This window comes from Harpia harpyja, chromosome 14, assembly GCF_026419915.1.
Source record: "Harpia harpyja isolate bHarHar1 chromosome 14, bHarHar1 primary haplotype, whole genome shotgun sequence".
In the NCBI taxonomy this organism is placed as follows: Eukaryota; Metazoa; Chordata; class Aves; order Accipitriformes; family Accipitridae; genus Harpia; species Harpia harpyja.
In genome coordinates, this window is record NC_068953.1 from 7,135,264 (window position 1) to 7,160,505 (window position 25,242).

Consider the following 25,242-nt stretch of genomic DNA (forward strand, 5'->3'; position numbering starts at 1 on the left):
CGGTAGTTATTTCACATTGTCTCTTAATTTTCATGTTAAAAGTAATGACAACTTGTTCAAAACAAAAATCCAAGACTCTCATTTGGATTCCCAGCTGTGCTACAGCAATTCCCAGTAGTCTTCCAGTTGCCAATGCTTATAATTTTACAATCTTCATACTTTATTCTCCATTTGGGGTGCCTGGTGATGACAGATGACTCAATTTTCACAGAAGGCCCATGCAACCCTTTATGGTTAAAAATGAATGAAAAATAGGGGAAAAAATCATAGCTGCTTGGAGTCTGAATTAGGATTTTCAAGTTGTTTGCAATATTGCGATCCTAGTAGCATCAACATTGATATAAAACCATGTGTTTTACAATGAATTAGGCCTTCCCGCAGAAATTTTCATCTGTGGAAAATCTCAAATATTACCCTCGCTATCTTCCTTTCCTTAACATTTTGGTTTTCAGGCTCCTGCCTCCCACACAGTCCTGTATATATTCTAAGCTCCAAATGGTTAAAGCCCTGGCATTTCTTCTGACTGGCATTTCCAAATCTCTCCTGGGGCCCATGCAGCGTTTATGCCAAAATGCTTTATTATTATACAAACACAGAGCAAGAGGAGGAGAAAAGAAAACCTCCGCAGTTCGTCGTCCAAAACCCGCTCCTGCTCGCCGGTTTGAAGCTAACCATACCAACCCCAACCCTAACAATACCCGCAAGTGATACTTAAAGAGCAAAACCAGTGATGTTTTAATGAACAGAGGGCCCGGCTCCCCCGCCACCGGGCCTCGTTCTCCTCCCAAATGTCTCTCGGTGCGGGAAGGAGGCGGCGGCCCCGGCGCTGGCCCGCTGCCTCGCAGGCTCCCCCGCTTCCCCCAGCCGCTGCCTCCCGATTTAGCCGTGCCCCCGCGTTAAAATAAGGCCGGGCCGCAGGCTGTTCCCGACAGGCCCAAATCAGGCTCGGCGGCACCGGCGCTGGGCGAGGGCCCTGGCGCCCGGCTCCGTCCCCAGGCTCGGCCAGGCCGCCGGCGGCCCGACCTCCCTCACCCGGCCCCGCGCCTCCCCACAGCGGCTCCCGCGGGCGCTGAGGCGGCGGCCGCGCCCCGCCGCCCCCCCAACTTTTTTCCCCCCAAAACTGGGGTTTGACGTCTTCCTCCTCGATACCGAGTGACCAATCAGGCGGCTACCAGGGCGGGCAGGCAGCCAATCGGTCAGCGTTGCTACCTGTGGGGAGTATTTTTAGCCTCGGCGGGTGCGGGGGGGGGGGGGGGGGCGAGGGGGAGCTGTGAGGGACCCGCCGGGCGCGGCGGGGGTGCCGCTCCGCACCCCCTCCTGTCAGGGTGGGCGCGGCTGCTGCCGCCGCCGCCGCGGGGCCTCGCTGGCCCCCGGCTGAGGGGAGGCCGCCCCCGACAGCCCCGCCGGGGGCTGGGGGACGCAGCCTGGCCCCTCGCCCCTGACCGCGAGGGGCCGTGGGGTGCGCCCTCTCTCCCCCGCGCCGTCCAGGCGGGCTGCCGGCCCCCGCCGAGCCGCGATCGCCGCGGCCGAGGTCCCAGCGGGCCGTCGCCGACCGCCCCCCCCCCCCGCCCCGTGCCGCGTCGCAGCGGCGGTCATGGGAGATGTAGTTCAGCGCGGGCCCCCTCCCCCCCTTCCCTGCGGAGCTGAGGGGCGCGAGGGCAGGGTTTGACGTAGGCAGTGACGCAACGGTGTTCTGAGGTGAGGAGCGAGCTGACGTAGAGAGCTGCCCCTCCACGCCGGGGTGGGGGAAGGGGTGAGAGCGGCGGGCCCTGATCGCGAGGGGGCGGGGCCGGGGAGGCGGGGGCCAGGCGGGTGGTGGGCGGGGCCAGGCCGGCGACGAGCCTCTGGAGGGCGGGGTTGGCGGGCGGGGCCGGGCGGGGCGCGCGGGCGGGGCGCGGCGGGGGGCGGGGGATGGGAGGCGATATATAGGGGCGCGCCGAGCGGCGAGGCAGTAGCAGAAGGAGCCCAGCTGCGGCGGCCGAGCGCGCCCGTCGTGGGGGTGTGAGCAGCGCAGCCCTCCCCCCCTTTCCCTTCCCCCCCCCTTTTTTTTTTCAACCCTCCCCCCTCCCTTTTTTTTTTTTATTTTTTTTTTTCTCCTCTTTCCTTTCCCCTCCCATCCTCGCCGAGGGAGCCGGCTCTCGGAGATGGGGGTCGGGTGCTGAGCCGCACCCCCCCACCCCGCCCCCGCCCCGCACTCACACCCCCGCCGGGATTGTTTTCACTACCCCCCGCACACCCACCGGGGTGAGTACCGCTCGCTGAGGGCGGGGGGACGGCCCGGGACGACGCGGGGATGTGCGCTGGGGTGTGTGTGGGGGGGTCCAGGCCGAAGGCAGGCGCTGCGGCGCCGGGGGGGGGGGGCTGAGGCAGCCACCGCCCGGCCCCGGCCGTGAGGCAAGCGAGGGGGCTGAGGCAGCCACCGCCCGGCCCCTGAGGCGAGGAGGGGCGGGGGGGGGGGCTGAGGCTGAGGCGGGCGCGGCCCCGGCCGCCGTGGCGGGGGGCCTGAGGCAGCCACCGCCCGGCCCCGGCCGCTGAGGCAGCGATCTCCCGGCCCCGGCGGCTGAGGCGGCCCCGGCCCCTGAGGCGGGGATGCCGAGGCGAGCACGGGCCCGGCCGTGAGGCGGGCGGCCCCGGGGTACCGAGGCGGTCACGACCCCGCGGTGACGGGGACTGAGGCGGGCACGGCCCCGCGGGGGGGGGGGGGGCCAGGGCCGGGGTGCCGTGGGGGACGCCGATGGGAAGGGAGGGCGTGGGGACCGGCGGCAGCCCCTCGGAGAGGGCACGGCCCGGGGAGCCGGGCTGCGAGAGGGTCCCTCCCAAGGCGGTCCCTGGACGCGCTCAGGCTGGGAGGAGTGAGCGTTGCCGGCTGACTAATAGCTGCTGCTTGCGCTGGGCCTCTCCGGACAGCGCTGGCAGCCGTCCTCTAGGACCCTGCCCCGGGGGGGGGGGGGGGTGGTGGAGAGGGGTGTCGCCGGCCTCGGGGTGCTGGCCTGTGTGCTGAACAGAGGGGCCTTGCAGCCCCCCCCCCCCCTTCCTTCTAGTCGTCTCCCTTCCTCTTCTTCATTTTCTTTCTTTCGGGCTCAGAAAATGCTCTTCCTCCTCCTCCTCCTGCTGTTGCCGGAGCTCCCAGGGCTGTGAGCAGAAATCTAATGAGACCCGACTGCCTGGTTATGTAACTCCCCACACTGCTTAAGGCTCCTGCCTCTAACCCCCAACGCAGGGCTCTGCTCCTGGAGCAATTAATGGGCTTCGATCCCTCAGAAATATTGTCCTCTTCAAATTAAAAAAAAAAAAAAAAAAAAAAAAAAGTTTGAAATGATCAAGCTGATTTGTTTGATCAGCTGCTTGCTTGTACCGTGGATCAGTTTTGGGGCTGAGAAAAATTTATAGCGTCTGCCCGGTGTGCCTTGAAAGGATCATTTCTTTCCCAAAGGACACGGAGGAAGGGAAACAAAACAGATGGATTAATAAATCATTTTTAAATGCCCCTTTTAACCACCCAATCAGCTTTTCTGTACTGATTGTGTCCCTTTTGTAAATATCTTCTGTTTGCCCTTGATCTTTTCCTTATCCCCACCCAGTGCTGATCCAGCAAACGTTTAAAGGTCGCCTTATCGTCCAAGCTTTCAAACTATTCCCATGCCATGTTGGGGAGAACACGAGTGGCTTGGAAATAGGGTTCCAGACTTTAAAAGGAGATTATTTGGAGCAAGAAATAAAAAAAGCATTGTATTCACATTGTTAAAGGATTTTGATACTGACTTTCATTTCTCTAATCGTTAGTGACAGCTATGCTAAATTTTGTTCCTAGTGATGCAGTGCAGAATAGCACACTGTTAATTGAAATTCTCATTGGGCCTTTAACTTGAGCCAAGAAATAGATATTTTCTTTCACTGGAACTTTTTGAACAAAAGTGTCTCCTGTGGATGAGTACCTTTATGCTAAGGTACTGCTGGATTTTCGTTAGCAGTACCTGTGCTAATACTTGATTCTTGTCCCTTCTTTAACTTTAGATAGCTAATTTCTCTTTTGTCCTTTGTGAAGGAGTGGCAACCATATTTTATATTAAATATAAAATGGAGTCATGGAGAAAGAGAAAAGCAATCATTTTTGAGGCTAGCAAAAGCCCTGTTAGCTCTAGTAACTTTTTGAAATCTGAACTATAGACAGCGCGATATCTGAATTTAGTATATATTAATATGTTACTCTGATAATAAATAACAATTTGTAGAAAGGGAAAAATCTGCGAATTAATTTATTGTAATAATTTCACCGTCATTGCCACCCTTATGACAGAAGATACATGCATCTATTTTGTATGCATTGACTGCATTATCATTTTAGCTATTCCGAGGGAGAATTGTTGTGTATGTACAGCGGACATTTTCTCTTCAGTTAGCATGATTTCGCCAGCACACAGTTTATGCGGATGGTTTGCTTGGACTTAAAATAAATGTTGCATAATTTTAGCTATTTGTGTGAAATCTTCTAAAGCAGCTGTTAACATTTTTATAATTCTGTAGCTTACGGTGCAACCAATATGTTTGCAAACTTTGAAATGATAAATGACCCTTGGACTGAGACCTTTCAAGCTAAACTAATAGTCTGGTGCTAAATTTTGCAGCTGAGTACTATAAATCATCCAAATACGGGTTGGTAATTGAACCCTTGACAGGCCTGGCAGTTCTGTGATGTCTTAAAAATTATCCTTGCTGCTTTGTGAATAACTAAACGGCAAGCTCATGTGATTTTGAAATGCCCCATGCCGTATATGTAAACACATGCCTAGTGCATCTTCTACAGTATCGTTTGTAAGCCATACCGAATGTAGTTGACATCCTTACCTTCTGCAGGTATGAACATAGATAGTTTGATGCACATTTTTTGATTTAAAAAGTACTCTGTTTTATGCAGAAAATGAAGCTAAAAGAATAGGCCTTGGAGCTTGATCTTATGCTTTCCTTATTTGGATGTGTTTGCTTTTGTTTTTTCTTAAAGGAACAAGAGCACTCAAGGTGAAGGATAATAATCAACTAGAATCAGCACTTTGAATGAAATTTTGTTTCCCTGTGGCATCTTGAACACTTTCTTCTTCGGGTTTTGAAACAGACTTATAACTTTGTGGCGTAGCAGCTATGCAGCTTGAAATCCAAGTAGCACTCAATTTTATTATTTCATATTTGTACAATAAGCTTCCCAGACGACGTGTCAACATTTTTGGTGAAGAGCTTGAAAGACTTCTTAAGAAGAAGTATGAAGGGCACTGGTATCCAGAAAAGCCATACAAAGGATCAGGGTTTAGATGTATACATATAGGGGAGAAAGTGGACCCAGTCATAGAACAAGCATCCAAAGAGAGTGGTTTGGACATTGATGATGTTCGTGGCAACTTGCCTCAGGATCTTAGTGTTTGGATTGACCCGTTTGAGGTTTCATACCAAATCGGTGAAAAGGGACCAGTGAAAGTGCTTTATGTGGATGATAATGAAAATGGATGTGAGTTGGATAAGGAAATCAAGAACAGCTTTAACCCAGAGGCCCAGGTGTTCATGCCAATTAGTGACCCAGCATCTTCAGTGTCTAGTTCTCCTTCTCCTCCCTTTGGTCACTCTGCTGCTGTGAGCCCAACTTTCATGCCCCGCTCCACTCAGCCTTTAACCTTCACCACTGCCACATTTGCTGCCACCAAGTTTGGCTCGACCAAAATGAAGAATAGCGGCCGTAGCAACAAGGTCGCCCGCACCTCTCCCACCAACCTTGGCTTGAATGTCAATGACCTGTTGAAGCAGAAAGCCCTTTCCTCCTCCATGCACTCTCTCTACGGGCTTGGCTTAGGCAGTCAGCAGCAGCAGCAACAGCAACAGCAGAAGACTTCTGCCCTTTCTCCTAACGCAAAGGAGTTCATTTTCCCCAACATGCAGGGTCAAGGTAGTACCAGTAGCATCTTTCCTGGTGACAGCCCCCTTAACCTCAGTCCTCTCCAGTACAGTAATGCCTTTGATATGTTTGCAGCCTATGGAGGTCTAAATGAGAAGTCTTTTGTGGATGGCTTGAATTTTAGTTTAAACAACATGCAGTATTCTAACCAGCAATTCCAGCCAGTTATGGCTAACTAAAAATAAAAGTGAAATACAAGTAAATACTATTGTACAAGTTAAAATGCACGTACCCAAGGGTGTATCTTTTTTTCCACCTCTTGAGATTTTTTTTAAGGCTTGTAGTATGAATACATTCAGGCTTGGTTAGATAAATACAACATGCATCATTTTTTCATTTGCCAACCAAGCACAAAATTATTTTATACTGACTGTACATTACAAAAATATACTCTCAAAATATGGCCTCTTACAGTATTTAAGATATAGCAAGGACGTGGCTAATTTTTTTCACATGTGTGTGTATATATATATATATGTCCACAAACATATATGTATATATATTAAAAAAATTGGCACTAATAGGTGGGTTTATTGGTCTTTTTCTAATTGTATAATTTAATTTAGTACAAAGTTTGTAAAATATCAGAGTATATATATTGTTTCTACAACATGGTATTGCATTTATATCTTTTTACTACAGTGATCTGTGACAGCTGCAGCAGCTTCATGTTGTATTTTTTTTACTGAAATTGTAAGATATCCATCTTAAAGACATCAATTCTAAAAAAAAATAAAAAGTTGTGTACAGAATATTCCTTAGTGGTGGAATTAAAATGTACGAAATATTTGCTTTTTTCAAAAGAAACACAAATTGTATTTTCTGTTAAAAGTTTAAAGATTTTTGCTATATATTATGGAAGAAAATGTAATCGTAAATATTAATTTTGTACCTACATTGTGCAATACTTGAAAAAAGGTATAAAAGTATTTTGAGTCAGTGTCTTACATGTTAAGAGGGACTGAAATAGTTTATATTAAGTTTGTATTAAAATTCTTTAAAATTAATTGACTGTCGTGGTCTGTGTTTTTACTGTTCTGCTGAAGATCGGAGCGCTGCATTTATTGTGTTGTCAGTGCTAATGATGCAAAAAAGTCTGACTCAGTGCATCACAAAGGAGCGATGGAAAGGGTTGCTGTATTGATGCACCACAATAATGGGTTGCTTTACCTAAAATACTACTGACAAAGCACATAGCCTGATTAAGTACTTGCTTACAATTATTTGAGCAAACTTTCACTTGTTTTCTGTAACTGCAGCTCACTGAAGTCAGAAGGTAATTTTTTTTTTTTTTTCCTTGAGAGTTAAGACTATAAGCTATGTGAATGTTGAGTTATTGTGTGATACGATGTATCTGGAAGGGACTCAGGTGATTCAATGAAATTCACTTTCCATGTCATCAGAATGGATTTGAACTATTATCTCGAGAGGTCCGAGACCAATGCATCAGCGTTCTGTTTCTGTATTAGGGATTAATAGCTCAGAAACTAGACTGAATAAAAGTGCTGATTTACAGTTTACTAAACTCATTGTAAACTTTCATTTTATACGCTTTATTAAAAAGAGAAATGTAATGCAACTACAATGTGACATTCTAAGGTTTTTATTTTGGTGGATTTTACCAATTTTAACTTAATAGATTCTCAAAATGTGAATGTGAGTGGGAGGAGAAAGAATTCAGAGGCTGACAAAACAACTCAGCTTTTCCAGGGCTGTTTTGAAGTTGCATCCCTTACTCTTTTCTGTCTGTTCGGCAAATAGCGTTCCTTGCTGATGGACATTGTCAAGGGGAAGAGAAACTTACTTACTTAATGTGTAAATCTAACAAATGTCAGCTTATTTTCTGTGGCAGTTCCAGTGGTACAAAAAAGATACACGCTAAGTGGATAGTCCTTTGGCTCCTGATGATGAATTGTACGCCACAGAAGGAGTACAAGATTAAAATTATCCGAACTTTAGTATTCTGAAACTGGAATTTGAGACTGAAGATCAGTCTTTTCCCGTTTGATGCACTTGATTTTACAAAAGGTGTAAGTTCCACGCAGGCATACACCCCCAGTTTGGCGCGAGCAGAGTTTTGGTGGAAATAGCCTAGTGCTGTAAGGACGAGGGTGTTTTTCAACACCAGTGTGAGATCTTTGCTTTGGACAGAGGCTGTGAAGAAACGGACGGGGTGGAGATGTGAGGCTGACAATGGTATCAATTTCTAATGCCATGACAACCAATTCAAAAGCAGTAATGGAGCGAAGGTTTTTTTAGGCATTCATCTGTCTCTATTTAACTGGCTCCTTTTTAGTGAGTTTGCCATCTGGTTTGTCTTTCCACTAACGGCACATCAGTGGACAGAACCGCACTTAAAAGTGCATTGTTTGGTATCTAATTTTAAGTGGATGATTTTGCTTTTAAAGGGAATTAGAAAAAAAATAGAAAAAAATACTGGATCAGTTACTGGAAAATGGAGAATGTTACCTCTGTGTATTATTTCTATTTGTGTGCCTAGACTTTAAGACTTACTACAATTTTACTGTTTACAATACAATAATAATACCTAAACTGCCTAGGAGGTTGAGCAACTCAGTGGAGACTATTTTTTGTGTTCTGTAATATTTCTATTCCTGTGCTTTAAACTGAGATCATTTGTCTTAAAGGTCATCAAGCTTATCCTCTTCCCGTGCCGATTTGTTCACTTCCACTGTAACCAGCTCTACGTATGAAGGGCAGTGGTTTGCAGCAAGGAAGAATCTCTGGGAAGAAGGTGGTTTTTTGCAGCACGTTTTAATACAAAGATTTGAGCAAGCAGGGTTTGTTTATGGTGCTTTGCAAGGAGACAATCTGTAGAGAGAGCTTCTAGTTTTCTCAGAGAATGCAAATGTGAAGATTTTGAATGTTTTCTCCTACTTAGAGAAATTAAAGACATGTGCTTTCTGCTCAGTCTACTTCACCCATTTATTTATCTTTTGCTGAAGTTTGGTGCTGAATTTGTTAGATCAAACATTGACATTGCAACATTCTGTTCTAAATGAGTGCCAAGTCAATCTCTGGTTTAATTTGCACGCACCCAGTTTTCTGCTCTTGAGCCGTGCTGTCAGGTAAGCACGTTTGCTTTGATACAGAGGACGCAAAAAGTAGTGAAGGGGGAAAAGGAAGCATTTGCTCAGTTGTGCAAGTTCTTTTGTATTTTCTCTTGTGAACATGCAATTTACTTCCTTAAAATTGCCAGTGTAAGTTAAACCTCGGAAGATGTCTTTAATTTACAGTGAAGAAAAGGGTAAAACCCCAAGTATGCGTCCCCCTCGATGCTGCTTAGTGCATCCTGTCTCTTCACTCAAAGTCCCCACCCAAGCACAAGTTAAAAGCACTTTCATCTGTCAGGCTCACTCAATTCAGCACAAGTCGGTAACTCTTGAAAATCGTAATCTGAGATCTGTGAAGTTGAGCTCAGAGGCATCTTGGCATGGCAGGGTAGAGAGGATTCACTAGACAGCTATGGTCTGTGCTGCATTTGTTTTATGGGTAGACGACAGACCTTACTCCTGATCAGAAGTCTGGTAGCGGTCACCAAAAGTAAATTGATCTGATTATTTCTGCAAAGGAGAGCCAGCTCACAGGTGGAGTCGACAACACGTAGTGCTTCGTTACTGCCTCCTGTTCTCAAAGGTCCCTGCTGCAGATGTGAATCCAGAGGGCACGGGCTGGCCTGGCGCTGGAGTCTCGGTGAGTACAAGTTTGGTAGTTCTCTTAACTTCAACTAAGCTATCATAATTTATACAGATTGAGGGCTGGGTGTAAGCCACAGAGAGATCCATCCCTCCCTCCTTACGATGCAAAATTAGAAAGCTATTAAACATTGCTTGTACAGTCTTCTGCTACAGACAACCGTGGCAGATGATTACCCAGCTACAGCACAGGCGCCTGCCCAGCTGTCTGCACCCTGTATTGCAACGTGCAAAAGCCTGTTGGTAGCTAACAGCCCAGTTGCATTTCTGAAATAACAAGTAGCCAAACAACTAGTTGTTAAATCAGCTCTTTGGACCAGCATGGGATCAAAGCAGAGCTCATTTACTGATCTGACGCCCCAGACTGTTCTATTAATGTTTCGGGAATAAATACCTCAGAGTTTGTGTTGGTAGTTTTGGAGCAGATGAAGGAAACCGGTGGTTCAGCACTCTTTTTTATATCATCAGCAAGTTGATTTAAATTGAGTGTACAGGGTTGGCTGCATTCCTCTCATGAGCTGCATAAAAAGTTCACTAAATCGAAGTGCCAGAGCTGTAAAATCCTGCTGAAGGGATTGTTTCCAAAGATCAGCGAGAGGAACGGTTAAACTGTTACCGTGGCAGTGCGCGTAGGACTTTTGTCCTCTTGGCTTTATTTTAGTGACAGTAGTAAGGAGTTTTGCCTTACAGAAGGGAAAAAGCATTAAGACTCGGGAACATAAACCACATTCCCTTTGGCACTACGAGTTCTCTACCTCATAGACAAAATATGATCAGTGTGCGGGACGAATAGCAGGTGTAAAATATTTTTAGAAAAACCTTGGCATACGGTGCTGACATCCCTCAACCCCCATCCTTTATTCTGTCAACTTTCGTTTGTTAAAAACAATCTGTAGTATTGATGGCTGCAGTTTTGGTGGAACTTGCTTTAGTTTTCCTTCGGTAATTTAGCACTTCAGAGGCCTGAAATCAGAGATCCTCTCCTCCTCTGAGAGCTGAGACACCATTACATTTAAACAGTCTGTCAGCTCCGTGCCCTCATGGAACTCGTTGTGCTGTGTTCCCTTGTCCCCTTAGCTTCAAGATTACCCATAGCATAAAACAAAAGAGGACTCTGGGCATGTAGCGCCTTAATTATTGTTTAGTGCCCCTGTGAGCTTCTTTGAGAAGGTTATAGCAACAAGACAGGCTAACGCAATTAAAACCAGACCTGGAAACCCACCTTTTTCCCTTGGCAGAAGATATTAATTCCCTGCAACACCCATAACCCCTTCCTTTGTCTTTTCTGCCTCTCCCACAGCATCCTTGGAAGGACCGGCTTGTGCGTTGCTCCCTTTGTTCGCTGCCTCTCGCTACTTGCTCTGCTGCACCAGGCTCTCATGCCGCTCTTCTTTTCACCCAGGCTCCACTTCTCTCTGACCTCATCTCTTAAATTGCTCGATGCCAGGGACTGCTTGCTGTACCGTGGGAGACCTCAGCACATGAGGCTCTAGCCACCACAAGGTACCCTCTCCCTCCGCCCCTTGTAGGCTAAGGCTTACTTGACTTCACTTCATCTCTAAAGACGTGGTGTAAAGAACTACTGAATGTCAGAATACAGGTAAGGATTATATTAGATGCTCACAGTCTCCCGAAACTGGGTGAATTTGCTGCTTGGGCAGCCTCATCCAGTAATGCAACAGCCTGGGAGTTTTTAGTCACGTTGATGGAAATGAGAGGTGGCAGGTTAGTGAAGAACATGGTATAACAGATGACAACTCGGGCACCCCACGTTCCAAATCTGACTCTGGGCAAGTCACTGCCCTTTTCTGTGTTGGTTTCCTCCTCTGTCTCCATTGAAATTCACTGTTAGCAAGTGTCAGACGTTAGCTGGCTATTGCTGTCTTTTCGCTGTCAATAAGGAGCTTCATCTGATTTCTGTATGCCACAGGAACATCTTCTGAGGTTGACTTACCATTCTCTCCTTTTATTGCCTTTAGTCTGTGTGGCCTTTGAGAGTCTCCTCTGTTGTACAGTTCACTTAACGTGTATCAGATGACCTTTACGTTTTGAAATAAGGCATGCATATAAAAGTGAAGCACTTGATTCTCATTGTCCATGGTATATAGAGTCTGATTCATCCACCGTCGGAGCAGAAGGCCTCCGGAGCAGTGAGATCTCACATACTGACTATTGTGATTCTCTAAAAGAATTTCTGTGGGTGTTTCTATAGATATGGAAGTATATATTCCTCCAGTACAAATCATGTGAAAATTTTACACCAGCCTACTCACCGAAGTTGCTGCTGGTCAAAATTAGACTTGCATACAGATTTTACAAACTAAAACAAATTCCCCTTTGATTTTCATTAGACCATGAGGTTAAGCATCCCGTGCGCCAGCACAGAGACACGGCTGCTGGGTTCTGCCACGGGCTGTGCTATGACCTGTCTGCCCAGTCTTCAACAGATTGCTTCAGCCTTGTCAAGAGTAGTTTTGGTGTTTTTAAGCCCATACTTGAGCCTTTAACTCCCTGCTGAGTCTCAGATGTTGTAGATAACTGCAACGTATTTTGGAAGCCAATGGGTTCTCGGTGTGTCTGTGTCTCAGGGTTAGTCAGGTACATACAGCACCTCTGTTCGGCAATTTAGTGGGAAGAGTGCAGAATTCCTGACTACAGCTGAAACTGTTAGCACCTGGGGCAGTTACCTACTTTGCAGATATTTGCGAATCTCATATTTATTAACTGCTTTGAGCCATAGATCGTATTTTACTTGAGAACAATTGGTATTTCATTTTTAAGTAACGCATAATGATGTTCTCCATTTGTGCCTTCTAGACTGTTAGTGCTGTCCTTAAAGACTCATTTCAGTAGTGCCAAACCAAAACACTCAAGAAATTGTGATTCAGGCCCCCAAGAATATTTTAGAAATTATGAGATAATCATAAATAATAATCAACCTTGCACCGTATTAATTTATCTTCTGGGTGTAGACTTAAATAGATTTCAGAATGTTCTAGCATTTCTCTACAAGTCCACTAAGAACTTGATTTTAGGTGAAAATTTAGATCCTTAGGAAATCACAGGTACCCTGGGACTGGCGCTTCGCAGGAAACAAAACATCTAAGGGATAGTGATGAACTCATAAATGTTGGCAATTAACCACAGCTGCTTAATGGAATCAGATTTCTAAGTGATACAGAAGGACCGAGACTTACCACTGCCCTCTTGTCTGGGTGGTTTGCATCACAGATTTGACAGTCTGGTGGCAACAACTGCAGGCAACGAACCCAAATTAACTTGTACAAACTGATAAAGGACAGAAACACTCGGTAAGAGATCAACCACTACATCTCTGACCTCTCGCTCCTGACCTTCAAGGAAGGTCTCCAAAACTGCTTCAGAAGACAATCCAAGTACTAAAATTCCTGTCTCTAGGATATAAAAATCACAGAGATATCGATTGCGTATTACATCATAATTTTTGCTACCACCAGCCATCCCTAGGCAATCATTATTCCTGTCTCTCTCGCCCTCTCTTTGTGCCATAAATGACATTATCAGCTGTCCTCTGGCTAGTATCCTCCCTTTGATCAACAGGAACCAATCATCCTTTCTCTCAAATTGCCTAATTCATTAATATAATGAAGTTTAACTCAGAACAATTATTCTCAACCTGTATTTAGCTCGAAGGTTATTGCTTCTATTTCCGACCTAAGGAAGCCTTATGTGCCTGAAAGCATGTGTAGTTTTTCCAAGTACACCAGCTGACCTAATAAACGGTGTCCCCTCTCCCTGCCCTTGCCTCACTTCCATCTCGCACCGTCCTCGCTGCAACGCATCTGCTCCACCACTGTGCTTCTTCCTGCTCAGATGAGTCTACAAAAGAAGGCATAGCCTTGGTGAGCTACTACGGGAGGTACTCTACTAGCCCCATTAACAGGAGGGAAGCGTAGGCATCGCGTGGTGGAGCTGCTCGGTCTATAAGCCGTCCACCCCACCTTGTCTCGGATTGCCTTGCTGTCCCTGAGGGTGCCATGTGGCAGTGGCTGGTGGGAAGTAAGCGAAGCTGCTGGTGACACTGGAGACCTGTGAGCAAGGCTGACTCGATGATCACCTCGGTAGCTGGCACGCATTTGGGGGTGATGGACTTTCAGAGGTCAGTAAGGTTGTCTTTCATTTTTTCTTGGTGTCTCTGTGGTTTTAAGAATTCCGTATTTGGAGCAGCTTACCTGCCCGAAGTCGGATACCAGGAGATCGGTTAAATTTAGAGTCTAGATCTCATCTTTATGAATCAGTCCTTTTTTCAATGTTCTGCTGTACAAACTCTCTCTTACCTTGTTTATTCTTTTAAATTCCTAGGTTTCCCCCTCCTGATTTTTTTCTCTGTTTTCCTTCAATGTCATCCCTTAGAATTGCTTTTCTTAGTTTCTTTCCCAAACCAAGCTATTCTCCCCATTCTGCTTGTCTGAGGTCTGTGCCTCACCATGTATAATTTGCAGTGTATTATCTGATGGAGACTGTAATCTCTTCAGGGCAGGGCTGTGTCCCTCTCCGGACTCACAGTTAGTTGCCTGTTTGTCTCTACGAGGTTGAATAAGAAGGACAGAAATAGAAGAGTATACAGACACTCCCAAATGAACTGTGTATTTTATGATCTATGTTCAAGAAACAAATGCAGGAACAATTGTTATTGGTAACACGGTTTACGCCGTACCACTGGAGGCTTGAGAAGAAGTAGATGCTTTAGGCAAAGCAGCTTCCTTAACAAAATATTTGCAGAACACGTTTATCTAAAAATATACGTACTTATGGTAGAGAACAGTGTTCCTCTGCGGATCTATAGTTAATTGTCAATGGCAACACGGGACTCTTATATCTTGTAAACAATCCTGCTGTAGGAATGTCATGTACCTTATCCCTTTCCTTCTCTGCAGCATCCCGAAGCCCTGCCCAGGCTGATTTCCGTGCCCTCTGCTGCTGCTGTTGAAAGACTCCTGCTCACTCGGCTCCACCACCTCGCCCACTGAGGCTCAGAAAAGGAGGATGGATGGAGAGGAGGATGACCCTCTGCACCTACAACAGAGGTAACGGTGCGGAGGGAAACCTTAACTATGCAGGACAGATTTTTGCCCTTAACAATCACTGAAACTTTCCCTCTCTATGTATGTGCTGTGGGTAATATGTGGCTAATAATGCATTTTAAAATGCATTTTGGTCGGAGATCTCCAATGAGTTTGGCTTTTTGATGCCTGCACAAATGCCTGATGAAATAAAAAACCGAGAGATATTTAAGCGGAGATGGGGATCATCTGTGAGACTGACTTTGAGATGACTCTCTCCAAAAGTCAGAGCGATTAGAGGTAGGATTTTGACTTTGCCTGTTTTCCAGAGAGATCTGAGGCCATCCAGCCTGACCTTGCCGCCGGGGGCATTGCTGCGGTGTGGCAACTGGCCCGTTCCCTATCGTGACATCTGCATTTGCTTGAACAAAAGGCTAATTCTGGCTGGGAGTGCTGTGGCCAGGTCTCACATTGTCCAGTTCCCAGTTGCTTTTTGGAAGGAGCTAGCTGCGCTCAAGTGCCCGGCTTTCAGTCTCTTCTGTGGGGCACTGTCATCTTGGATATTTTGGTCTGTTGTCATATATAAAAAGATATCTGTATTATTTGCAAGCAGTCATCTGCCAGCCAGAATGGGGTTGTTTTCCTTAAGGATGCTTAGGATCACATAACTCTTACAGGCAGAGGGGAAAATGTCCGTAGATGTTGGGATTAGTCATGTAACTGCTGCAGTTGTCTTTATCCAGAGCCTTTTCTTTCACTCTCCAATAGAGCTCCTGAACTCGAGGGCTGCATCTGATCTCCAGCCTTTCCCATAGTGACATTTATCTGGGCAGGCTGAAAGGCAAAGGGGAACCCTGGCTGCATAACCTCTAGCCAGTTATTTCTTTCTTTACTTGTTCTGGTTTTTTTTCATAACCACCTGATAAATCATAAATCATGCCGCGGAGAGCTGGGAATGAAAGGTTACAACCTGCTCACCGTGCTTGCCTGCTCCTGGCTTCCAGCGGTTCCAATTTCTCCAGGCCTCCCCTCCCCATCAGCATGAGGTATAACCCCATTTCTGCGCCTTGCAGACGTGCTGTGAGGTTTCCTTCTCGCTTCAGAGCTCTGGGTGACCCTGGGGTACAATACCGCTGCTGTCGTAAAGCACCTCCCAGTCATCAACAGACTTTATCGTTAGAAAAGCCCCGTGTGGTATCACCGTCCCTGGCCTTGAGGTGGCCACGGAGCAGAGGAGGGATGGAGGAGCCGCCAGCCGTCCCCTGCGGAGCCAGGGACGAGGTGAGCCGTGGACTTTGGCACCATGAAGGTTGGCCTTAGTCTCCTGTGAAATGCACGATGCCTCTCACAGCACGGGAGAAGAGAACGTACTATTTGCTTTCCATCCATTCAATATCCTGTGCTTGACCGGGATGTGCTTAAACTGGGGAGAGCCGCTTTACAGGGATGTTTTCAAGGGAGCTGATGTCGAGTGGGACTAAACGGTACCGACTGTCGCTTAACGTAGACAGGGGCGCAAATCCTTTTTGCTGGAGATGACCCGGGCTGTGCGGTGCCCACAGTGAAGGTGTTAATCGGTGTGCAACACTCAATGGCATCCTAGCAGAACGGGGACAAGCCAGTTGAGACAAAAAGAAGGAAAATTGGAAATTGGTCGCTATTACTTGTAACTCTTTGAAGTCCTCTTACAAGCAGTCCCCAAAAGACCACCAAACCCCGATGGACTTATCCTGACGGTCCCTCCGTGGTGCACTCAGCCCAGGGTGCAGGGTCTGTGCCCAGCACTTTGCTGCCATGAGAGTTGTTTGCATTTATCGAGGTCAGGTACTGGGAGGCCACTTGCAGAGCAAATGACTTCACTGTGCAAGTTGTCCTTGTGAACTGGAAGAACCTGAAGGACTGGTGAAACGGGGACCCTGCAGCCAGCGCCTTCCAGGATTCATTTGGGGATTTTTCTTTTCCTCTGTCCTTCCAGAAACGGAGGAACATTTGCTGGGAGGTGCCTCTCAACATGGCAATTGGCCCACGAGGCTGTGTTGAGGCATGGCTGGGTCTAGGATGCACTATAAATATATGTGACAAATGTAAACATTGACTTTTGCTGGGGTGGGATTGTGTCTGCCAAGAAGTGCCAGCAGGGCGAGCGGGGCGGTCAGCGGCGCTGGGTGCTACGGGTGGCAGAGTGGCGAGGGAGAACGCTTTCTTCCCCTGGGTTGTTGGGTATTTTTAAAGCAATTATTTAAAATTGTAGCAGCTTCATGCATTAGAATTGCAGCTTTTCCGTTATCGTGTCATGGTAACCACGTTTCAACAGGTAGGGGAAGAAACTGGAAGGGAGGAAATAAGGAAATGAAGAAAGAGGAAGGAGCTATTGAAGGGGAAATGCCTCCACCTCCTCCCTCATCTGCTGGGCTCCTTTCTTCGTTTCGTTTTCTTTTTAAGACCTAAAAGCGAACATAAAAATTAGGAAGGGGGTAGTCCGAGCCCCTGCTTGTGGCCGAAGGCAGGGTTGTCCTCCTGGGCCAGCCTCCCGGCGCAGGGGACGGGGCAAGGTGACAGAGCCGGGTGCCACGTCAGCGGCCGGCGTGCTCCTGCCTGCGGCTGCCAACAAAGGTGGCCATTGAGAGCCCGCCGCGCGTGTGTGCGCTCGCAGCAATCGTGCTGTGGGAACGGGGCTGAAACCACCAGCTTGATTTTTGCGCAGGCAGCTGATGAGCCACGTGAGCATGCTCTCCTCCTCCTCCTCCTCCTCCTCCTCCTCCTCCTCTCCAGCAGAAGGTCTCCAGGGTGTCTGGGGAGCGGTGGCGGGTTGCAGGCTGTACGGTTGTGCGAGAGCTGGCCGTGTTGAGCCAGGACGGAGGACTGGGCTGGGTGGAAATGGGCTCCCCCAGGTGAATGAGCAACACCCACCCAAGCAGCCACAAAGCAAACAAATGTGCTTTTCCCCAGCCCATTGACTTTTTCTGTCAGCTGAGGATGCAAGAGCAGAGCAAGGGAAAATGTAGCTTTTTATTTCCCTCCCTGGCTCTTGCTAACTCCAGCCATCCCCTACGTGCAGCTCCAGAAGGAATGAATAAAATTATTTTGTTCAAGGCAGCTTCTGCTCCAGAGCATAAAGTTACTCAGCATTTGCAGGACCAGGTCATTGTAGATATTTTTATTCTGTGTCTGTTTTGCTCTGTCTCCGACCGATGTATTATGGATGCTTCCAATTAACAGTGCATGAACGTAAACAATGCTTTACTCGTACATTACAAATCAAAAGAGATTTTTCTGGGGGTTTTTTTGTTATGTCTGCAAAAACATATTCGTGTTCAGATTTTCTTTATGCAAAAATGAAAGCACCTGAACTCCAGGCCAGGGAAGGTTTGGTGAGCAGAGTGTAGGAGCCTGGCTACACCACGTTATGTAAACAAACTGGTGTTTTTGAAAGCAGACCTAGAGGAGTTTGCAAATGCATTTATTTAAGCAAGCAACCCATCTGCTCCTACCAATAATGGATTCACAGACCAATTGTATATTTGCTCAGCTTACAGGCCAATGAGTTTTGCATATGTTACGTGATTTGCGCAAATCGATAGGTAACGTAGACACACATGCTCACATCTGGAACGCAGGAGCCATGAAGACAGGGATTTGAATAGTGACCTAGTTAGCACCTAGCAGTGTCTGGATCTTCAGGGCAAAAATATAACTTTTTTTTTTTTTTTAGTGAACTGTTAGATTTTGTAAGGCAGACTGTAGCAATGCCCATTTCACAGGGCTGCATGACTCCTGCAGGATGCAGCTACCACAAGAACGAGGCTTGGAGCTGCTTCACTTACCTGGCTGGCCAAGAAGGAAAACTCCAAATTACATATGAATGTAGCACAGCTGGGTGGAGGATCTGCCCCCACTCACAGCATTACCAAGTACATGGAGATGCATTTTAATTCTAGCTATGGAAGTAGAGAAAAGAAAGCTTTATCCAGAAAAGGAAAACTAGTTCTTTATATGAGAAACATGGAATATAAGGCAAACTCCAAAAGTCCTACCTAGAAATATCCTTCTGAGCCTTTCAGCGTGTTGAGGGTCCCTGTTTCCATTTAGTGTCCATCTCCCAGCCTCCTGTGGTAGCACCTGAGGCTCTAGAAACCTCCCTTCTTGCCAGAAACATTTCTAGAAACAGCACTTTTTTTCATCATGCTTGGGAATGCTCGCAGAACGCAATCTCAAATGGTCGTGAGCACTTGCCCTGGAGCTTGATTTAAGGAGCAGTGCTAGCCCAGCAAAATCCAGGAGCTGTTTCTGTGATATGCTCCCTTGAGCAGACTGCTGAGAAAAGTGGAGGCCAGGAACTTAAATTTTATGACCTTGTAATGCCCAGAGGCTCAAACCCGTGACAAAAGTCTCACTGGTCAAGGCAATTTCTAAAAAAAGGAGAAAGGGAAAAAAACTCCAACCCTGTCCTCTCTCCAGATTACCAACTAAGCAACCTGGGAGTTGCAATAATTCTGCAAAAGATGCTCTCAGGAGTGTTTTTTACAGTGAAAGTAGTCATAAATAATAATAAAAAAATGCATATGTGTGTATTTTACAAAGCAAGGAAAAAATTTCTTCCTCTTCAAGCCCATAGTCTGTGAATAATTTGTGAACAAGAGAAGCAGCTCCATCTATCTTACACTGTATTTGTTACAAATCATTTGCTCACGTGTAAATCTTCCTGCCAGCGTAGGAGCAGCAAATCCTCCTTCAATTTTTGTCTGCTGAAAAACTTCTATAGCTAAACATGAAAAATGGAATCAATAAGTAACAGGTGTAGAAGTGCGTCTCAGGATGAATATATTGCTGGAGCCTGCGACGGAGGGGCTGGGTGACAGTCTTTGTGAGGCAGCTGGTGGCTGCGGGGCAGGATTTCTGGCTGGCACACATTGCTGAGCCACAAGGGCTAATAATTTTGCAGGAAACCAAAAGCCAAACCAAAAAGACCATCTCCAAAACCTGCTTGCCTCCCAGCACACCTACGGTGAGCAGGCAAACAGCCACTACCCGAGTGAAATGCATCAGAGCATCCCATCTTGGAGAAAACTTTTTTACAGCTCACAGAAAGTCCCTCGGTGGCAACGCTGCTCCTCCTGACCCTCCTGTGAGTCTTGTCATGGTTTATAGATCTCCGAAAGCTCCTGCTTTGGAGGACTTCTGTGACTAAGTGAGACCTTAAACTTCCAGTCACGAATAAAAGTGAGAAAAAGCGTATATGTTTAATTCTGGTGGTGGCAAAGGAAAGCGTAAATCTGTGATGGCTGAAAGGCTCTGCCAGCTGAAGGTAAATTAAAAGAACGACCAAACCACCCAAGAATTTATTTATTTATAAGAAATAACAAGATTTTAACGCCAAGTTTGTGACACTGGGAGATGTGACTCATGATCCCTAAATGCTTTGGGTTGCCAGCGCGCTTAGATATTTCTGTAATCGAAAGCCCAACACGTAACAATTGCAGAATGGTGGTTCAGCCCTTCCAGCCTCTACGACCGGGATGGAGGATGCTCTGCCGGGCCGTGGCGCCGAGGGACCGCTCGCTCCGTCCTGTCACCCGTCTCTTGGGACAGTAAACTCTCTGCGGGTGAGTTGCAGCTCTCCGTCGGTGTTTGCAGAGTGTGGCCCCCTTCCAGGCAGCTCCATAATACAAACACGGCAAATAATCTGAAGCACAGACATGGGCCGGACAGTCGAGGAGAAAAACGCCCACCCCATCCTGCTCTTGATATTTTCAGGGGAAAAGCACCATCGGAGACCCAACAGATAAGGAGATTTTGGTGTACGTCCTGCTTATCACACCTGTTAGATGAGTAGATCTGAGAAAGCCATTAACTTTTTCCTTTTAATCTATGTTTATTCTCTGCTGACTCGGTGTGAGCCTGCTGTGTCTATATACAGCCCTTCCAGCCCTGTGGCTCCGGTCGCACGTGCTTGTGAGCGGCTGCTCCTTCACCGAAACGCCAAACCGACTGATAAAAGTAGCAGTTTGTTATGTCAGACATGAGATACTCTTGCCCATCTCTTGATTAGATGACTTTTGGAGCTAGCTAGCGCAGTAAAAATTGTGAATTGCAAATATTATAATCAAATATACAATTTGAGTTTCATCCCGAGTTAATTACCTGAGTAGTATACATCTGTTAGCTACAATAAATTACAGCAGAAATGGAGAATTTGATTGCAATATTCACTTTTTGGATGATCTGCAGGTCAAGTATTATTCACTGAAGAGATTCATGAATAATTTTGAATAACTGGACCAATATATTTAGAAACTGTGCAATCTGCAAACAGGGAGAGAAAAAGCCTCAAATAAATTATACATTGTGTCTTTTTCCTGCAGCTCTGGAAATGGATTTGATTGCCTTATCACACTCCCTACTATATCTCCCCCCCCCCCCCCCCCCCCCCCCCCCGTATAAACCTAAAATCTCCCCTGCTATGTTACTAACCAGGCAAGGATGAAAGCAGTCAAACGAAAACCAGCCATCCAGCTCGGAGCGGGGGGGTCGCTTTCCACTTCGAAAATCTAAATTATACAGCCAAGTGTTTGTGAAACAGTTAAATTAACCAGGGCGAGGCAAATGGAACCACAACCGGAGGATGCTTCACTTGAAGGAGCGACTAAACCAGGCGGCTGCAAAGTGCCAGGTCCCCAATCCGTGATGCCACACGCCATCTCGTGTCAGGCGCTGGGAGTAGCTGGACGCTCCTGCCCCAATTTTCCAGCGATGTGACGTCATTTCAGGGATGAGGGATGAGGGTTGGTTTTGGTTTTTTGTTTTTTTTTTTCTTTGCGCCCCAAATATTGCAAAAATAGGAAGGTGTGACCGTGTGAGGAAGACCTTGGGTCCTCCATGCTGGGGCTATGGTGAGTGCAATAAGTGCGTGTGTGTGACTAGTTGGGTCGTGGTGCTTGGTTTTGGCTCGTGTAATTAAATTTTATGTTGGACATTGCTGGATGGAGAACCTGACCCTGCCTGTTTATAGGGTGAGGACAGTGAGGCCTCCTCTGCCCCACAGCTGTCTCTAGACTATCCCGGTTGCACCTTGCTTTCTGTCCAGGGACGGAGTGACTTGGCCAAGGCCAACCTTGGAGTCGTTTCCAGATGGAGCTTTGTGATTTCCAGCATCTTCCCCAAGCACCGTAGATGCAGCAATTGCGGGACACTTCCTAAAAAGACTGGGGGCTCTAGAGGGGGAAGGGTTTGTGACTGTGACCATTGTCCCTCCTGCAGCATGGTGTGCTTGTGGGGAAGCAGATGGATGTTAAGGTTCCTGTTTCAGCAAGATTTGACTTTATGGGACTGGGATGTGGCTGAGATTTATCTGGTGATCTTAGAAGCAAGTCTCTAGTAGCAAGTAGTGTTTTCTTAGCCAGGCAGTAACCAACCCAGCATGAGCACGATGTGCAAGTGCTGCTGGGTTTTTAAGATGTCCGTAGGCTTTTGTGCTTGTTAATGGGAATGTTGCAAGTTGTCAAGCTGCTGGTGCTGTTTTGAGAGGTGCGATGTACAGGATCTGCCCAGGGGGCTGCCTGCACACAGAAGCAGGCTGGACCGGCCGCCCTGGTCAGATCCATGTGTGGATCATCCAGGTCTCGAATGGGAAGAGCTTGTTTGAAGTTATCATAGGAATTCACAGCTAGGACTCACTTTCCCCCACCATGTATATTAATCACTATTGAATTTCATCTGCTGTTTTATCATGCTGTCACTTGGTATTACGATGCCCTTCTACAGCTCCTCACAGTCAGCTTGTGTTTTTGCAGCCCTAAATAACTTGATCTCAACAGCAACCTTTGTAACCCACCTCTCCCATCCCTGTTCCAGACCATGGAGCAGCCCAGGCCCTCGCACAGGTCCCCTGGGACGCTGCCGATGACTTCCCTTCATTGTGAAAACTGACCTTTCGGTCTCACCCTTTCTTTTCGGTGTTTCAACCAGTTGTTGGCTCAAGAGACTGCCTTACCTCTCCCTGCAGGACGTCCTTAAAAGCCTTGGGTGAGGAAGTTGCTCTCAAGCCTTGATCCAAGTCTATCAGCTGGACCATCTCTGTCCTCGTGACTGCTTCAAAGAAAGTTAAGTGTTACGGAGTATCAGTTCCCTCTGTTGAAGTCCACAGCCTCTTCCTCTTTACATCATATTTATCATTCAGCTGTGAGTTTTATCTCCATTACAGTTTCTACCAGACTTGCTGAGTTTTCATACCCAGCTCCAGGGAACTCTTTTCTAAAATTAGCCCCATGTTTGCCACCTTCCATCCTCTGGTCCTGCTGCAGACTGAAGCAAAGGTTATCCACTGCAGTTAATGGTTAAGCAATTTTTTATGTGAGTACTTTTACCCTTGGGTGAATGCCATCTGATCCTGGAGGTTTATTACTGTTGTTTTTCTATTTATTTCAAGCAGTAGAGGAAATCATGTCCTTTACACATGTTACAATGACCCCCTTGGTTTGGGTGTGTTGGGAGTGGAGCGAAGGAGGAAGAGAAGGCACAAACCCCTTTATGGGTAGTTCCTCTTTATGCCAGTTAATCCAGTCCAACTACCATGTTGTTATGCCAGTTTAAGGTGAAAAAATGCTCCCCCTCCTCCCTCTAGATGAATCTTTTCCTCTTTCTCTTTTCTCCAGCCTTCTCCTTTTCTCCTGCATTTCTAGCCATCGCTGGGACAAATGAGAGGGGGTAGGAATTGCCAGGTGGGGCAAGACCCACGGCCCTTTCCATCCTGTAAGCACCAGTGTCTCGTGCCCCAGGGGATCGTACAAGATGCCCCGGAGTGGGGTCTGGAAGAGGCTTGTCCCCTCCCCAAACTGGCCGTAATTCACGTCCGTTGGGTTTTGCTCTCATTGCCGTTGTCAGAGCTGCTGCGACCACGGGCTTCTGCAGCACGTGCAGGTCCGTGTCCACCAGTAAGCCTGAAGTTTGGAGGAGACCCTCCAAACCGTGCCGGCTGGGCTCACAGTTCAGCGGTTGGATGGGTAAGCACCCAGCGCAAGCTGGTACCGTGGAGGGTTGGCTCCAAAGAAAGGTGGTATTAGGGATGTGCACGGAGGAAAACACCGAAATCAGAGAGTTTCCTGACTTTGAAACCTGAACCACATAGCAGCCTTTGGAAGACTTCCCATTCACTTTCTAAACTCTCAGGCCTGAATGTCATATCATTTGCCGAACCATAAATAGCTGTGAATTAAACAGGCTGCGCCGCCTTTTTGGCTGATAGATATGTCCGCTAGTGCTGCAGTGTTATCTTCATATCCCACTGGTGTTTGCATTGTAGATCAGGAGCTCAAGCGGACCTTCCCCCCCCCGCCCCCCCCAAGATTTAAAGAGCTGGCAGAACATTTATTCAGTTGTGCAACCTCCATTCAGAGTATTTCTCAGATCCTGGACATGGGGCTCATTTCTTGTCCTTTGACAGCCACTGTAAATCAATAAGGCGGTTGGAGGTCACTTGTAGTCAATCAGTAACCAGTGCTGGTGAAGGGGAAAACACTAAATATTTGGTATAAAAACACAGGCTTTAAACTCGAAGTTCTCGCTCAGGGTGACATTTTCGCAGCCGTGCCTTTGGAAACCCGGCTCCATCCAGCCTCGGTGTATACACCCAGCCCGGCCGTGATCTTTTCCTGGTAAATACCTACGCAGCACGTGCACATGGCACAAATTACAGCAAAGCAGGGCGCAAGGTGCTTCAGGTGGAGGAAGTGGGTCTTGTGGTGCAAGGTGTTAATTTGTTGCCAGCTGAATTACTCCTCCTTTTTGCGGGAAGTCATTAGCTGCTGGCTGAAGCCGTGCATGACTTTCGTCACAGCCACCTCCCTCAGGAACCGAGACCCGTGGCCAGGCAGTAATTCTCGCAGGGGTCCCTAATTCCCTTTGCAACAACTGGGAACTAAGCTCTTAACTACCTTTGCTGTCTGAATCATATTCCAATGGTGTCATCATCTCTGTTTGCTCCTAGTTCTGGAGCTGGTTGCCTGTAAAAACTTCTGCCTGACCTCATCTCGAGCCCCTGCAATGAGAACACACTCAATTTCCTCTTTCCTTTGACCTCAGCTGCTCTGGGCTTTGTGGTGATGCGGGATCCTATCTCTGAGTAATCATCCAGCCATCTCTCCGTGCGTGCTAACACGAGGCCCTCGTGCCCTGCACCGCCGGCTGTATAATGCATCAGGCCCCGTACGTAATCCGGACGTGCTCTAGCAGTCTCCTGTGCAGAAGCTGCACGCCATCGCTTTTTTGCTGGTATTTTGTCCCCCTGTTAATATAGCTGGGCTGCACAGACGGTTTGCACAATAACCCGTGACTCATTTTCCGATCCATCTGCTAGATGGTTTCCATTGAGCTCTAGCTGCAGGGTTTGCAGATTCACGTGTTGCACATTTCATCTTCACTCCAGACTGGGAGGTGGGCATGCCGCGCTGGGGCCAGCGGCTCTGCGCTTTCCTCCTGCCTCCCCAATCCGTCCCTGAGCCCCGGGGACGTCCTGCAGGTCTCCGACCCAGCTAACGTGGCTCTGCTCCCT

At 47.3% G+C, this 25,242-nt stretch overlaps 1 protein-coding gene across 1 annotated transcript; it reads left to right on the plus strand.

Moving 5' to 3' along the window:
* Nucleotides 1-2,096: 2,096 nt before the first annotated feature.
* Nucleotides 2,097-6,945, plus strand: TOB1 (transducer of ERBB2, 1). Its single transcript, XM_052807734.1, has 2 exons — nt 2,097-2,244; nt 5,000-6,945. Exon 2 carries the CDS (start codon nt 5,137-5,139, stop codon nt 6,115-6,117), a length of 981 nt encoding a protein of 326 aa, XP_052663694.1. The 5' UTR covers nt 2,097-2,244; nt 5,000-5,136; the 3' UTR covers nt 6,118-6,945.
* Nucleotides 6,946-25,242: the final 18,297 nt, after the last annotated feature.